At 41.1% G+C, this 16,152-nt stretch overlaps 1 protein-coding gene across 8 annotated transcripts in view; it reads left to right on the top strand.

Moving 5' to 3' along the window:
- The window catches only part of LOC144499645 (uncharacterized), a 115,652-nt gene that overhangs the window by 84,033 nt on the left and 15,467 nt on the right, over window positions 1-16,152 (top strand). For 4 of the 8 annotated variants that reach the window (XM_078221909.1, XM_078221874.1, XM_078221891.1 and 1 more), the window contains 4 exons: window positions 9,825-9,958; window positions 11,241-11,358; window positions 12,500-12,570; window positions 15,713-15,788. In XM_078221909.1, coding sequence (XP_078078035.1) covers window positions 9,825-9,958; window positions 11,241-11,358; window positions 12,500-12,570; window positions 15,713-15,788 — 399 coding nt within the window. The remainder of the gene's footprint in view (window positions 1-9,824; window positions 9,959-11,240; window positions 11,359-12,499; window positions 12,571-15,712; window positions 15,789-16,152) is intronic. The other 4 variants (XM_078221864.1, XM_078221899.1, XM_078221881.1 and 1 more) reach the window with 1 other exon arrangement.

Genomic DNA, 16,152 nt, shown 5'->3' on the forward strand with positions numbered 1-16,152 from the left:
CTATTTCTGGGCCCCACCTATTTCTCCTCATGGTGCCCCAGGTAGCAGCATGTGAAGGTACAGCATTGGGTTCTACATGTGCCCTGTTTCTAAGATAAGTAACTGGGGTAGGCAATTTGGCCCATTTAACCTGCTCTGCCGTTCACTAAGATCATGGCGGTTCTGATTGTGGCCTTAACCTGCCCCAATAACCCTTGACTCACTGGTGGTTCAAAAATGTATCTAACTTGGCCTGGGCACATTTAATGACCCAGCCTCCACTGCTCCCTGGGGAAGAGAATTCCAAAACTAATTACCTTATCAGAGAAGAAATTCCTCATCTCCATCTTGCATGACTGACCCCCCTTATTTTTGAGCTGCCTCGAGTTCTCGCTTTTCCCCATGAAAGGAAAGATCCTCGAACATGTCAAGCCCTCAGAATATGTTTGAATAGATTCCTGTTTCATTCTCCTAAATTCCAGCATGCAAGGTCGATCTTTCATCATAAGGCAACCCTCCATCTCTGGAATATGTCTAGTGAACCCCCTCTACATTGCTTGCAATTAAATATTGGAATATCCTTGAGGAGACCAGAACTGTACATGATACTCCAGATGCAGTCTTACTAATACCCTGTACAGTTGCAGCAAGATTTCCCTACTTTTATATTGCAATAAGTGTCAACACTCCATTTGCCTTCCTAATTACGTCCTGTAAGGGCATACTAACTTTTTGTGATTCATGTACAAGGACTCTCTTTACTGCAGCATTCTGCAATCTAGTTCGCTCCCTTTCGATGATTTTTATTCTATTCTTGTAAAGAGAGACAAGTTGCAGAAGTTATCTTTGGTCAGCAGAACTGGCTACTACACAATTCGTCCCTTTACCCAAGTCTTGCCGCTGCAGCAGATGGTGGAGTTTGAATTCAGTGGAAAAATCTGGAGTTGAGAGTCTACTGGTGACCGTGAGAGCCATTCCCCCTCCCTCCCCCAGGATGGGCAGTGGACATCCACCTGGCTGACAACGCTCACATCCCATGAACGAATATCTATTAAAATAAAGGGACCTGAAGGGCAACTTCTTCAGAGGTGTTGCATATATGGAATGAGCTGCCAGTAGAGGTGGGTATAATTACAACGTTTAAAAGACGTTTGGACAGGGATTGGAAAGGTTTAGGATAATATTGGCCAAATGCAGGCAAATGGGACCAGTTCAGTTTGGGAAGCCTGGTCAGCATGAAGGAGTTGGGCCGAAGGGCCTGCTTCTCTGCTGTGTATCTCTGATTCTGACTCCAGAAGCTGCACCACATCACAATGGAAAATGAACGAGACCAGCTATGTAGCTGAGTGAAGATTGAGAAGTTCACGTGGTTACACTCAACACTACTGAAAAGGTGACAATTCAAGGACAGAGGACTTGAATAAATAGGTTATCTGAATCTTGCATTACAGCTTTGTTTCCCAATGTGAAAGTTGCAGATGTGTTTTTTAAAAAGAATAATGCTATTTTAAATTTAGTGCTGACAAAACGGCATTAGTACAATTGAAGAACCTGTTCTGTCAAACCAGGAAGAATCAAGGCCTCGAGTTAACTGAACACTACTACTAGGAAAGCAGAAGGGGTTGAATGTCTTGAACTGCAGATGCAGGAGCCTAGTAAAAGGAAGGACAATGGCTTTTGTTCCCAACTGACCCATGCTGCAAGGCACAAATGAGTGGACAGGGCTCCACTGCAATAGTATATAAGTATATTATATTATATTACCCAATAGTATGGAATCTTCACCCTGTAGGTTTACATGCATAGGTGGTCACTTCCTCAAAACCGTACTCTGCATGTTTCAGTAATTGTGGAGGTTGGGAAAGAAAAGGGTTAAAAGGGGAAGAAACTTTTATAAACATCACTTAGTAAGGTGGCCACAAATACATGAAATTTGAGTATAATCAAACATGGAATTATCTACGCACCATATTTTTCAATTTGATTGTAGTTATTTTTGAATTGGCCCACACTGCAAACATGGTATAACAGTTGTGAAGGAAAACAATGCTGGCACTGACTTATTGGTTTATGTAAAAGACTCTCCACGTTCCTTGTGGTAGTGGGATAATTAGATAAAACAGAATTAGACAGCTCTGTTTCTCCAACTCTGCGTCTCAACAGAAACTGCAGTTTTGGCTTTTGGCAAAAATACTTAACTCTGGCATTTTAGCCCAAAACTTGACGAGAATGGCTAGTTGGGAGATTTAATATGAGATATTATAAATAGATGCAGTATTGATAATCAACAAGAAGGTCACCAAGACATGCTGGGGTCAAACTGCTTCAGTCTTCTGGACATTTTCCCAGCCAAATTTTATTCCTCAACTATCGCGAAAATGTTTCTCTCGTAATTCTTTGTGGGAGCTTGCTGCCATTTTTTTCTACATAATAGCAGTGCACTTTGGGATATTGATGTTGTGAAATGTGCAATATTAAAATACAATATAGCATGAAAAGCTACAATGTTCCATAAATATAGGTTCTTTCAACTGAGCTATCGAGTCCTCTACCAAAATAGTAAACATGTTGGGACTTTTAAAAAAAATAAATGCAATAGATATCTGAATTTCTCTGTCCTTGATGTAGTTGCATCTTTGGCTTTATAACTGGTAGAGCAATTCAGATTCCACTAAAGGTCACAGCAGCTCCCATATGTATCAGCATCTGAAGTTCACTAATGGTTAATGTGAAACGTGCATTGCAAAATACTGACAAAAATGGCCGTTCTTATTTGCTGGTGAGGCAGAAATTTTGGGAGACCTGGACAAGACGCAAAAATAGCCTCTAATGCTTTATTCGGAGGTTAGAAGAGAGCTAGGTGGAAAAAAACATCTTTACAATCGTAAAGAATACTCAACAACAGACTTTGAGGGCAAGACGTTGAAGGAAGTGGTAATGTGCTAATGAATGTTGACAAATTGTATATAAATCAAACTATAAACATACACTGTTCAAAAGTTCTAGCTGTGAACTGTTTTTCTGTAATTGTCTTTTGGTCATAGCAGTTCTGTTTTGTTTTGAAACTGTTGTTTTTGATCTGTGTAGCTTTCATCAAGTAGATGGATGTTAGTAACTTGACAGGAGAACAATTGAGTCAATCACCACTTTGTGTATTACGATTTGGGATGCACATCAGAGAAACGTGCTGCCAGTCAGGTTTTGACTGTACAAACCAGTAATCAAGATCTTGATTGGGTGCCTGATTTAAAATTTAAATTACAAAAATGGAATAAAACGTATACTTTGTACCACTTCCCCGAGTAAGAACATCCCACTTCACTGAGTCAGAACACCTCATTAAAGTGAAAATAATCATTCCCAAAAGATGTATCAATTAAGAGTTTCAATGTTTGTTTGAACATATTTTAGTATAAACTGTGTTTGTCTCGTTTTATTTCCCCGATTCGGCCCATTACACGTTTTCGTACCTCCCCAGATGAGCCATAGCTTTTCAAGTGCTGAGCATTCCTTTGGATTTGTTCCTGTTGGTCACTGCCATCCTTGACAATTCAATGAAATGATTCAAGAAACATGACCTCTGAATTAGTCTTCGTAACACAATCTGCAAAATAGTGAATTAATGCACCAGCTGACAAAGAACATGATTATATCACTTGGAATCATAGAATGGTTACAGCGCAGAAGAGACCATTCAGCCCATTGTATTTGTGTGAGCTGTTTGCAAGAGCAACTCTGCTAATGGTAATCTCACTCTGCTCCACCCCCCACACACACACAGCAATTTAATTATCCTTCGGTTCTTGACCTTTCTGATGGCAAAAACTTCACTTATCAAATTTCATCTTAAGAGAACAGCTCCACCTTCTCCAATCTATCGACGTAACAGAGGTCCCTCATCCCTGGAATCATTTTCCTAAAGCTTTTCTGCATCCTTCCGAAGTGTGGTACCTAGAATTGGACACTATACTGGAGTTGATGCTGAACTGTCCCTTAAATGCTCTCCAGCTCTTCAAGCACCATCTGCCCTGCATATTGCAGCATCTGCAGATCATGTTTCAGAAGCCTATCGAATTGGAGTGGAAGCAAGTCACCTTCTATCCTAAGGGACTGCTTCAGAAACAAGTCACCTGTCTTAATATCTCCATTGGGTCAATGCAAGTTTTTGCTATTGCAAGAGCAACATGTAGAAAATCTACTTGTAATTTAAACAATTGACACCACCTGTTTCAGGTTGTTGTAGTGGAAGTATGGGTCTATGTGTGGTAACCATTGTTTGGTACCTTGTTCGAGTGGCATATTTCATAATTAGGTGGCTTGGCCATGCTAAATTGTCACTTAGTGTCCAAAGATGTGTGGGTGGGATGTTCTTTCAGGGAGTCGGTGCAGACTTGATGGGCCAAATGGCCCCTCTTTACACAGTACGGATTCTATGATGATTGCTAACTGAGTGCAATTCATTAAACAAGCAGCCATCTTGCATTCAGATTGATCAAAACCAGTCTCATCATTACTTGCTATAGAGTGTTTGCGCACGGATGCTTCCAGCATATTGCAGTGATTGGAACAGGAAAGTTGGCTGATCGTTTTTGTCAACTTTAACACTTGAAAGCCTCCCCCTGTTTTACTTCCATTGCTGAAATGCACTGGCATTGGCCAAAGGTTAGCTTTTGATTTGTATGATGCAGTAGGACACCATCTATGGATATAAATTGTCCCGTTGGTAAGATGCAGCATGGGTTCATGAAGGGCAGGTAATGTTTGACTAATTTGGTGGAATTCTTTGAGAACATTACATGCACAGTGGACAATGGGGAACCTGTGGATGTGGTGTATCTGGATTTCCAGAAGGCATTTGACAAGGTGCCGCACCAAAGACTGTTGCATAAGATAAAGGTGCACAGTGTTACGGGTAATGTATTAGCATGGATAGAGGATTGGTTAACTAGCAGAAAGCGAAGAGTGGGGGTAAATGGCTGTTTTTCTGGTTGGCGATTGGTGACTAGTGGTGTGCCTCATCAGTTTTGGGACCGCAATTGTTTGCGATTTATATAGATGATTTGGAGTTGGGGACCAAGTGTAGTGTGTCAAAATTCGCAGATGACACTAAGATGAATAGCAGAGTAAAGTGTGCAGAGGACGCTGAAAGTCTGCAAAGGGATATAGATAGTCTAAATGAGTGGGCTAGGGTCTGACAGATGGAACAAAGAGAACAAAGAACAATACAGCACAGGAACAGGCCCTTCGGCCCTCCAAGCCCCCGCCGCTCCCTGGTCCAAACTAGACCATTCTTTTGTATCCCTCCATTCCCAGTCCATTCATATGGCTGTCTAGATAAGTCTTAAACGTTCCCAGTGTGTCCGCCTCCACCACCTTGCCTGGCAGCGCATTCCAGGCCCCCTCTGTGTAAAATATGTCCGTCTGATATCTGTGTTAAACCTCCCCCCCACCTTGAACCTATGACCCCTCGTGAACGTCACCACCGACCTGGGGAAAAGCTTCCCACCGTTCACCCTATCTATGCCTTTCATAATTTTATACACCTCTATTAAGTCTCCCCTCATCCTCCGTCTTTCCAGGGAGAACAACCCCAGTTTACCCAATCTCTCCTCATAACTAAGCCCCTCCATACCAGGTAACATCCTGTGTTGTCCCCGTGTCTGTGTGAGTTTCCTCCAGGTGCTCCGGTTTCTTCCCACAGTCCAAAGTTGTGCAGGTTAGATTGATTGGCCATGGTAAATTGTCCTTTTTGTGTCAGGGTAATTAGCCAGGTAAATATGTGGGGTTACGGGATGGGGCGTGGGAGGGATCGTTGTTGGTGCAGGTTCGATGGACCGAACGGCCTCCTTCTGCACTGTAGGGATTCTATAACTGAAGTAGTCTGCATTGGTGGGGTGGTTATGAGTTAATCTAAACCTGTATTATATTTATCCAGTTTGTGCTTGGGTTTATGATTTTGTGTTATTGTGACTCCATTTTATTCTTTGCTTCATTGAAGGGGTGGAATGTATAGTATGAATTAGTTGAGGCACAAACTCCATTTTTGCATGATATAAACTGTCGTGATTCTCAGTTTTATATCTAGCGAGTATTTTTGACTTGCGATCAGAATTAGTGCAGAATATGTTGTCTTCCTTTTTTGGGACTTATGCCAAGCCATTCATTCACTGCCAGTTTTTGACTCGAGTGATAACTGCTTGTAGTTCTGTGTTCCTGCACTACCAGAATTACAAGTAGATTAAGGGTGAGGCAAAGAAAGACAAATTTAATTTTCTTTGTACATTTATTTCAGAAGCATTTGAGCCACTGCGGTACAGTATTTCTTGGCTACTGTAGAACCAGTCTTAGATCTTTACGATTAGAATGTACCACAGAGTTAATTAGTAAGGCCATAACTGCATAAATGGAAGATGGTTGGGAAATTATTTTTAAATTGGGATCAATAACGAGCAAGATAATTGCATTGACAAAATAGCCCCAGTGTTCTTAATGGGATGTAGCCTCCTTTGGTGAAATTATTCTATGAGAACACTGCAGGGAGTTCCTAATGGTGTGATGGGGGTGTTTAGTGGAGAACAAATCAATTGGCCTGTTAATATCATACTGTTTCAAGCTTTACATTGACTTACTGACTCAAATAAGATGATTATGGCTGCTCAGGCCTGCATTCTAAGAAAGTGTCTGATAAGTTTTAGCGGGTGATTTCTTAAAGGATTAAGGGCCCTACTGTGTAATCATTGTAGTTTAGGAATGTATGGAATGTGCAAAGTCTGTGCTGGAACTTGACTGATGGAAATCTTTTGACATATCCTGCTGGATGCATTTCCTAGCTATTTCGGAACCATTGCACTGGTTTACCTCTATCATTAGATGGTCATGCCTGAAGTTTTAGAAAACTGTGATCGTTTTCAAAATGAGTTTGGGTAAATTCATTTGTGTATACTGACCAGACTCATCTTTGATTTAACTGATTGCAGTATGGTGATTTTAGAAACCCTGGCCTCTTATTAACCTGTTGAGTCACGTAAGCGAAAAGTATTTTTTTATTCAAACCAGTTTTGTTTGTATCCGATAGCCCATACCTTCAGCAGGCATCTTGCTATTTGTATTTTTGACAACTAGTTTAAAATTTCATGATAGCTTGATTGTAGAGATGGATTGAGTCAGAGAGGAAGTGTGCACTGAAAATGAGCAAATTCCATTACTTTCACCCGGTCTGAAAATGGCAATCAGCAGGTTGGAGAGTCCTGATGGGAATTTTGGAGAAAAAAGTACGTAGGCACAAAGTTTTACTTTTCTACCAGGTTGTTAACAATGTCAGAAGAGATTCCTCTTCTGTTTTGGGAGACATGGCACTCTTGTGTGAAGACGTTGTGTATGACAGCTATACTACTTTTTGAATTTAATTCCACTTTGCTTTGCTTGATACAAAATACCTTGTTGTAGTCCAGACATTTCTTCTACACCATTTAATATCTTGTGTATATTTATAAGGTGTCTCCTTTCAAGTCGAAGTGACCCCACTTTCCTGTCTTTACACAATCCTTTGATACAGATCAGCCTGTAACACTACCTCCTATGTCTGAAAGATTCATTTCAATCTAGATGACCAAAACGTTTCATTTGGTATATAAAGTTGATGTGCGTCTTCCAGTTTTGAATGCCAAGTGGCCTTTTGGATGCAAGAGGCTTTATGCATTATTGTTCTTTATCCTTTGGACCTGGTTTTAAATTCAGCCCCTCTTGTTGAGGGGAAAGTGCATGTTTTGTTGTTGCTTTGGAGACTCTTAAGCAAAATGAGTATCTGTCTGTAATGCTGACCCATTGGTAAAACTACCCAATTCTGCACAGCCTTCCCTTTTAATTAACTTGTTTGCTTTAGAGAGGCTATCAGCACAGCTGTCGCGCAAAATAGAAATGTCATACTGGTGGATGGTGGGCTATTCTTAAATACAGGATCCAAAACAAAGAGTCGGAAGAATCTCTACTTACCATTTGAGAAACCTCATCTATAAAAATGTAATATTTTTAACATGGGGAGAATGCTGGAAGTAAGCTACATTTCCATATGAAATCTAATGACCTGTTGAATATTACAGCACACCAATAATTTAGTTTTTTTCAAGCTTTTCATCTTTGGGAAATTAAGTTTAGTACCTTTTTACACCACAACATCGTGCCCAAGCTTTTCCAGCACTAAATTCTAAGTGATTGGATAGAAATTTCACCACCTGTGAAAGAAAATTGGTTCTACAGTTTGGGGAAAAGTGTAGTAGAAAATATATTACTTCTGATGGAATAAATGGTGCTCCAACAAAACTCCAGTTCTTCAAACCTGTTTTTATTGCTTTTGTGAATTTCACCCTGTTTTAAGTAGGATTTTATTTTGTTTGTGCATCCCCCCCCTTCCCCCCAGTTCATTTTTAAATGCATATATTCTTATTAACTTTGTAAAATATATTAAGATTTGATGCCCAGGAAACTCCATCCCCAGTGCCTTCCATTACTGGGAAGGGCCAAATGTCTCGGTAGAGTCTGGAATTATAAATTAGTCTGAGTTGATGAACCTTCTATCTAGAATGTTTTATTTGGTTCTGAGTTCATTGTGATTGCAAACAGACCCAAGTCCATTAATATCACCCATCGTCCCCCCCCCCCATCACGAGGAGATGGAGCTAATCATTTTAAATTATTGTAAGAGTCAGTTACAAAGATGTTGCTAAACACGTTAAACCTTTCACACCACCTTAAATTCAGTCCTACTATTAAACCAAGGTTTTCTCTTTGCCCTTGGAATGTGAGCATTGCAGGCCAGGCCAGCACTTGTTGCCTATTTCTAATTGCCCTTGAGAAGATGATCTTGAACTGCTGCAGTCCCTGTGGTATAGGTACACCTGGTGTTGAGACTTCTTGCTGTGTATAGGTACACCCACAGTGCTGTCGAGGGATTTACAGAGTTTTGACCTGGTGACAGTGAAGGAATGGTGATATAGTTCAAAATTGGAATGCATTGAACACTGCACTCTCCACCATTGTTATGGATGGGAGGGGAGGGAATTGGTCTTTTTAAGATCTTTCTGTTTTTAAAATTTTGTGTGTGTTCATGTTCTTGCCTCAGGCCACCAATGGGCACTGACTTTACTGTCTGCTGCTTATCATGGGTGGGTCCACATACCTAGCATAGTGACACTGAAATTCCCTCTTTTTGCCCGTTATTAGATCCTTCTCTATCTTCCCATTCTTGCCTGCAGTCCTTTTACCATTTAGTTGCCCCTGATCAGGTATGTTATGTCTCCTGTCCATTCGTACTGCTGCTTCCTGAACATAAGAGTCATAGGCTGTCCTCTGTACCCTCTTGCCCTTCTCCAACACCACCTGTCACTGTCTTATAACAAGTTGTAGTCATGAATGTCCTTTCCTGACTAACTTGCCCGCTGGAGAACTAAACTTGTTAAACTCTTCTGTCCCATTCCACACTGTCAATGTAATATTTTGTTCCCTTTGCGTGTTCTTTTAAATCTGTATTGAGAAATAGGTAAATCACCATTGTAAAAACAAATGTTGGATTGTATTGCCTACCTAGATTTACTTGGAAACAAAGTTTTATTCAGCTGCCCAGTTCTGTGATCTGTTTGAAAATGTATGAGATTGACATTGTCGACTTTTCAGCACAAGTCTTTTTGACTTGTGCTGAAATAGTCACAATTCGTGGATAAATCCCAGCTGTTGGTGTAGCAGGCTACTGTGAATTCTAAAGTGTTTCTTAAATTGTCACTATTTTACCCTAGTGGATAACTACTTCTTTGAGAACCGTCCTATTCACTTGTGTGTGCATTTTTGTCTAGGCGGAAGCTGACGTGTCCTCCTTGAATAGACGTATCCATTTGGTTGAAGAAGAGTTGGATCGAGCTCAGGAGCGCCTGACTGCAACCTTGCAAAAATTGGATGAAACTGAAAAATCAGCGGATGAGAGTGAACGGTAGGAGACAGCACATTTTATTATCTGGATGGTGCATTTCAGAGTTTCTGTCTAATCTGGGAAAGAAGAACCAAACTATTGGCCACTTTCTTCTCCCTGTCCTTTCCCTCACTCTGCTGATCTGATTTTAAAAACCATCGTAGTTCCACTGGAGCTCGTGTGAAGTGCGTGACCTAACTTCAATCTGACTTTTACCGATGTAAATCAGTTGTTCAAGTGGTCAGTGCAAAATATGTACTGGAACAGATCTTCTCAGATATATAGAAACTCTGCAAATTTAGAAATTATTGACACAGCACTTCAATAATGCAATAATGTTTTATTAAAAAAGTAAGGTTTCTTTATTAGTCACAAGTAAGGCTTACATTAACATTGCAATGAAGTTACTGTGAAATTCCCCTAGTCGCCACACTCTGGCGCCTATTCGGGTCAATGCACCTAACCAGCATGTCTTTCAGACTGTGGGAGGAAACCGGAGCACCCAGAGGAAAACCGCGCAGGCGCAGGGAGAATGTGCAAACTCCATACAGACAGTGACCCAAAGCCGGGAATCGAACCCAGGTGCCTGGCGCTGTGAAGCAGCAGTGCTCACTACTGTGCCACTGTGATTTGGGGTGGCACACTCTGTGCCAGGTATCCAGGTTTAATTCTGGCCTTGGGTGACTGTCTGTTTGGAGTTTGCACGTTTCCCCCGTGTCTGTGTGGATTTTCTCCGGGTGCTCTAGCTTCTTCCTACAGTCCAAAGATGTGCAGGTTGGCTGTAGTTTTGTTGTTGGGTTGTAAAACGAGAGGGAGCAAGCTTGAGATTAACAATATCCCACTGCCAGGAGGCCAAAAAGAAGAATGGCTTTTGTCGAGGTTTGCAGGTGAGGGCAGCAAATTGTAAATGATCCCTTGCCTATATTGATTATGATCAAATTCCCTTCTTATACCCCTCTGCCTCTTTACCTCCCTTTCCTCCTCTAAGGCATGCCTAAAACCTACCTCTTTGACCAAACTTAACAATCCGTCCTAACTCCTCATGTGGCTTAGTGTCATATTCTGTTTTAAAATGCTCCTGTGAATCATCTCAGGATGTTTTATTATGTTAAAGGTGCTTTATCAATGAAAGTTATCCAAAACTGTGCATTATACAACTGGAGGGGATTTGCCACAATCTAGTTGCATAGACAAGTGTTTAAAATGATTCAAGCACTTCCAAATATGTATTGACCAGTCTGCATAAACTATTACCTTTTCTTCCGATTTGGTGTATTGGCAATAATGATTTGTTTTTCTGCAGAGGAATGAAAGTTGTGGAGAGCAAAGTCTTAAAGGCTGAGGAAATTATGGAAATGCAAGAGATGCAGCTGAAGGAAGCTAAACATATTGCAGAGGATGCAGATCGCAAATATGAAGAGGTAACTTTTTTTTCTTGCTCTTGCAAGCCCTCCATTGTGCTGCTGTATAGTTGCACTCTTGTCTGACATCTCTCCCAAGTGGACATTTTTGATGTGTAAGCACAGACAGGTAGATTTTCTGTCACCTTAGGCTGAATAGAGAAGGGATATCCCAGTTAAGCTCAATCCTATTCATATTCACTACTGACATACTGAGACGGGGAATAAAATGAGGCAAACAAAAGAATATTTGAGCCAAGTTTTGATAACCAAGTGAACAAGCTGAATCCTGGCCAGGTTTTTTTGTCTTATTAGCTCATAGTGCCGAGATCAACAGTAATACCTGATACCACAGCCCTGGTTGAGGTTGGTTAACTCCACTTGGATCAAGACCTGATGTGGCTTGTTTCTTATGAGAAGTTGAGTAAGTTGGACCTGTACTCATTGGAGTTGAAAAGAATGAGTAATGACCTTATTGAGACTTATAGGATTCTCAGAAGGCTTGACAGGGTAGACGATGAGGGGTTGTTTCCCCTGGTGGGAGAGTCTAGGACCAGAGGCCATAAAAGAGTAAAGAGTCACCCATTTAAGATGAGACGAGGAGGAATTTCTTCTGAGGGTAATAAAACTGTACAATTCTTTACTGTAGAGGCTATGCCGTTAAGCATGTTTGAGGCTGAAATAGACATTTTTATTCAGTAAGGAAATCCAGGGTTATGGGAATAAGGCAGGAAAGTGGAATTGACGATTATCATTATAGATTAGTCATGATCTCATTGAATGATGGAGCAGAATTGATGGAACAAATGGCCTACTTCTGCTCCAATGTCTTATGGTCTTTAGGGTTCCTGATGGGTCCATATGATTTAAATTGATAAAAGCAAAATACTGCAGAAGCTGAAAATTTGAAATAAAAACAAAATGCTGGATAAGCTCAGCAGGTCTGGCAGCATCTGCGGAGTTGGACCTAAATGATCCTTCATTCTCTGGAAGGATCATTTGGATCTGAAACATTGACTCTGATCAATTTATCCAGCATTTCCTGATATAAATTGATGCTGGTCGGTCTAGTTTCAGCCAGTGTTAAAAGGCAGTTTACATTATGTGTTTAGTCCAATTTAATATACTTGATCCGAATTGAGCTATTCCTGACTTCTTGCAGGTGGCACGAAAACTAGTCATCCTTGAAGGTGAGCAGGAGCGAACTGAGGAGCGTGCAGAGCAGTCAGAAAGGTAATTTTGAATTCTGTAAAGTTTGTTTTTGCGTAGCTTGGGTTGCTCGGAAGGACCACTGGAGTCCAGTCTGATAGTCTGAGTGCTGTACATTGTATAACTAGAAAGTGGTGACTTTTAATCTGAGTCAACCCATTGAACTTTGCCATTCTGACATTGTGTGTACATATTCATGTTTAATACATTAATGGCATCATCAAGAAGAATCATGCGCGTGATGAGCAAGTGCCTTCAGACCCTAAAGGCCTTGTTCACCAGAAAACCCAGCCGACAGCAAGATTACATTGCTCTGACACAGGGTCATCCAGACTCAATGTTGGCTTTATTCCCTCTCGGATGCTGTCAGAACTGCTGAGATTTTCGAGCATTTTCTGTTTTTTGTTTCGGATTCCAGCATCTGCAATAATTTGCTTTTATTTTGTTACATTGCTGCGTTCACGTTGAACTCAGTGCAGTTACCAGCATCACTGCAGTACACACTTCCCTCTGCCACCTGTTTTTTGCAGAGGATATTGATCCCTTTCATACATCTTACCTTCACCCCGCCATCGCATGACAAGATGTGTCATGGGCCATAGAATCCGTTTCCCTACAGTGCAGGAGGCGGCCATTCAGCCCATCGAGCCTGCACCACAATCCCACCGAGGCCCTACCCCCGTGACCCCACATATTTACCTCACTAGTCTCTCTGACACCCAAGGTCAATTTAGCATACCAATCAACCTAACCACATCTTTGGACTGTCAGAGGAAACTGGAACACCCGGAGGAAACCCATGGTGTTGAGAGTGAGATTCACACCTCATCATTCTCGTGTCCAAATAGAGATTTTTTTTTCCCCTCATTCAACAATATAAATCTGGCCTTTTTGACAATCGACTGGGGTGAGATGTGGGAAGAGGTGGAGAGCTGAAGGTGATGGTTTGTGTACCTTTTCCCCTAGAGCACATGAATAAAAGTCAATGTTTTTATTTAAGAACCGATGATCTTGGTGTTGTGCAATAGCATCATAGATGATGAGGATATTGAGGTCCCCCACGGGACGGTTTGAGTTCTTTGCCCCACCACTCCTGAAAGCTTTTGCTCATTCCTGTCGCATTGAATGCTGAGCAACCTCACTACTTGGGTGCACAAGTGGCCAAAAATGTCAGGCGAGCAGCCAGGAGCAAAAACCCAGGCTGAGTTTTTATTTTCTGCTTTTTCAATCCCCACTCCCTTTTATCTCCCCACACACCTCTCCGCACCCCCAAAACCCAGTGATACGAAGGCCAATTTCGAGTCCTTTTTACCTCCCCATACAGATGAATTAACTGAGCTTGAGCCTGTGTGTGATTTCAGCTCAGCTTGACACTTAAGTAAAAATCGTTGAACCATTTGTAGGTGTTTAGGAGTAGTTATTAATGTAGCTTGGATATGCTGCATTTTGAATACCATGTCTTTTTTTAAGCTTAGCTTTCATTTCTTGAATTCACCTTGATATGTTTTCTGGGGACAAAATAGTTGGAGCATGTTACAGGTACACAATCGGAAGCGGTGGAAATTGCTATAAAAACCACGCTTACAAAATTGAATTGAGTTATCTATGTTCTCCTAAACTGACTATTTATTTACTTGCAACATGCTCCAGTTAATCTGTAGAGGCGGGGGAGGGGTTTTGCTGGTGATAAATGGCATGGCAGAGCCCTGTGGTGGAAATGATTTCAAATGGGTGTGTGCCATGTATTTTGAACTCTGCTGCTGATGGGTTTATTTAAACCGAGGGAAGAGTGTAATTTAAGAATGTAACTGCTGTGCATGTTTCTTTTTGTGAAATGTTGATCAAGTAAACTGGGTTATTAATCTCACATCTTGAATATTGCTGAGAAGATAAACATTTTGCTGAAACCTTTCATAGAGCACTCATCAGGACAAATGCAAGAATGCTTGCTAGGAGCAACATACGTTCACACGTGGGGACCCATTCTCTTCAGCCCTATTGTTCCCTGTTGCTTTCTCCATGGTCAATCGGAGTCGATTTGCCAACCAATCAGCACACTTTTTATGTAGTAAAAATTGTTGTGCTTGTTTGAAATTTGGCATTCTTGTTTGTCCTGATAAGTGCAAGATGAAAATCTTCATCAGCACGTCTCTCTTTTTAGCAATAGTCTAACATCTCCTCGACTGGGATTGAGATAATTACTGCACCAGATCTTCAGCTGAAAAGCTTAACCAAAACATACTGGCCATCCCAAGATGTATATTTTGGGGTTTGATTTTAGCAGCTTTCTATTGAATTCACTAATTTGGCAATTTGTTTAAAGTTGAAATGAAATACAGTGCCTCTTCAACATAATTGGCCCAAATCAATGTAGTGCTTTTTTAATTTTGCGGCAGAATAATTAACTCAAAAGCGCATAAAGATATGGCAGATTTTGGTATTGGCTCCATTTATTTTGTTTGTTTTTTTTTCCTTCAGTTTCCTGCCTTGGATACCATGATTGCACTGTAACTCCCCAAGTGCCAGCTTCTCGCTAAGATTTGGTCAAAGTGGTCACTCGGTCTAGACAACTTGAGTATCCACGGGCTGTTGTATCACCAGGCACATCACCATTTGGCTGGATGCAGATTCCACCCCCCCCCCAACACCTTTTGGTTATCTAACTCTGCTCAGAATAGGGATCAAGCCTGTTCCCATATCTCCAATTACTGACCAGATGATTGAGGATCTGTTTTATTGTGCTTAAACACTGGTTCCTTTTTTTTATATTTTTGAGTGAGAGTGAGAAAATCCAGTGGTGAATAGCCCTCCTACATCTCCCACCTGTGTTCCTTTTACAGTAGGTTGGGATTTCATATTTGTAGCTCATTGCAATTTTTAGGAGCCTTTATGTGGGCAGTAAAGAGCGAGTAGCTTTTAAGCTACTTCTGCTACGTTATTAAAGTTGTATTTTTAGGCAATCTACGAATTTGCAAACTATCCTTTGCACAGTTTTGTTCTCTAATTTGGATCTGTTTCAGTAAATATTTCAATCCTCATTATTCTGTACAATTTGGTGAATATACTAACGATGGTGGGCACATGGTTTTCTTTTCCCCTGTTGGATTGCATGCTGAATACTCCCCGGGATTTGTCTGTTCTACTCCCTTACTGTGGATTAACTCAGTCGGGCGCGGCAATTGGAAGAGGAACTTAAAGTAATGGACCAGAGCTTGAAATCGTTAATGGCCTCAGAGGAAGAGGTATTATTCCCAGAAATCCACTAACTACTTCCTATTTTCTCTTTCCGTCATCTTTGTTTTCTGTGTGAGAAATTATTAAAGCTACATTCCTTGCAACCTTTGCTGCTGCTGCTGTTCTGCTTCCTGGTAGTTCTGTGTTGTTTTTTTTCCCCCCCCAAGTGGAGACCCATAGCAGCTGAATTCTGAGATCAAGATGTGGCTTCAATACTTTCTAAGGCCTCGAGGTCACACTAGGCCCCATTACTTCCTCCTTAGGGCTGGTAGTTATCCATCTCTTAAAATTTATGAACTTAGTGTGGAGATTTGAACCAACTAGTCAAATTTGTGAATTCATCCAGCTTTTATCCATGTTTTACAGCACTGC

The sequence above is a fragment of the Mustelus asterias genome, chromosome 1 (assembly GCF_964213995.1).
Source record: "Mustelus asterias chromosome 1, sMusAst1.hap1.1, whole genome shotgun sequence".
NCBI lineage: Eukaryota > Metazoa > Chordata > Chondrichthyes > Carcharhiniformes > Triakidae > Mustelus > Mustelus asterias.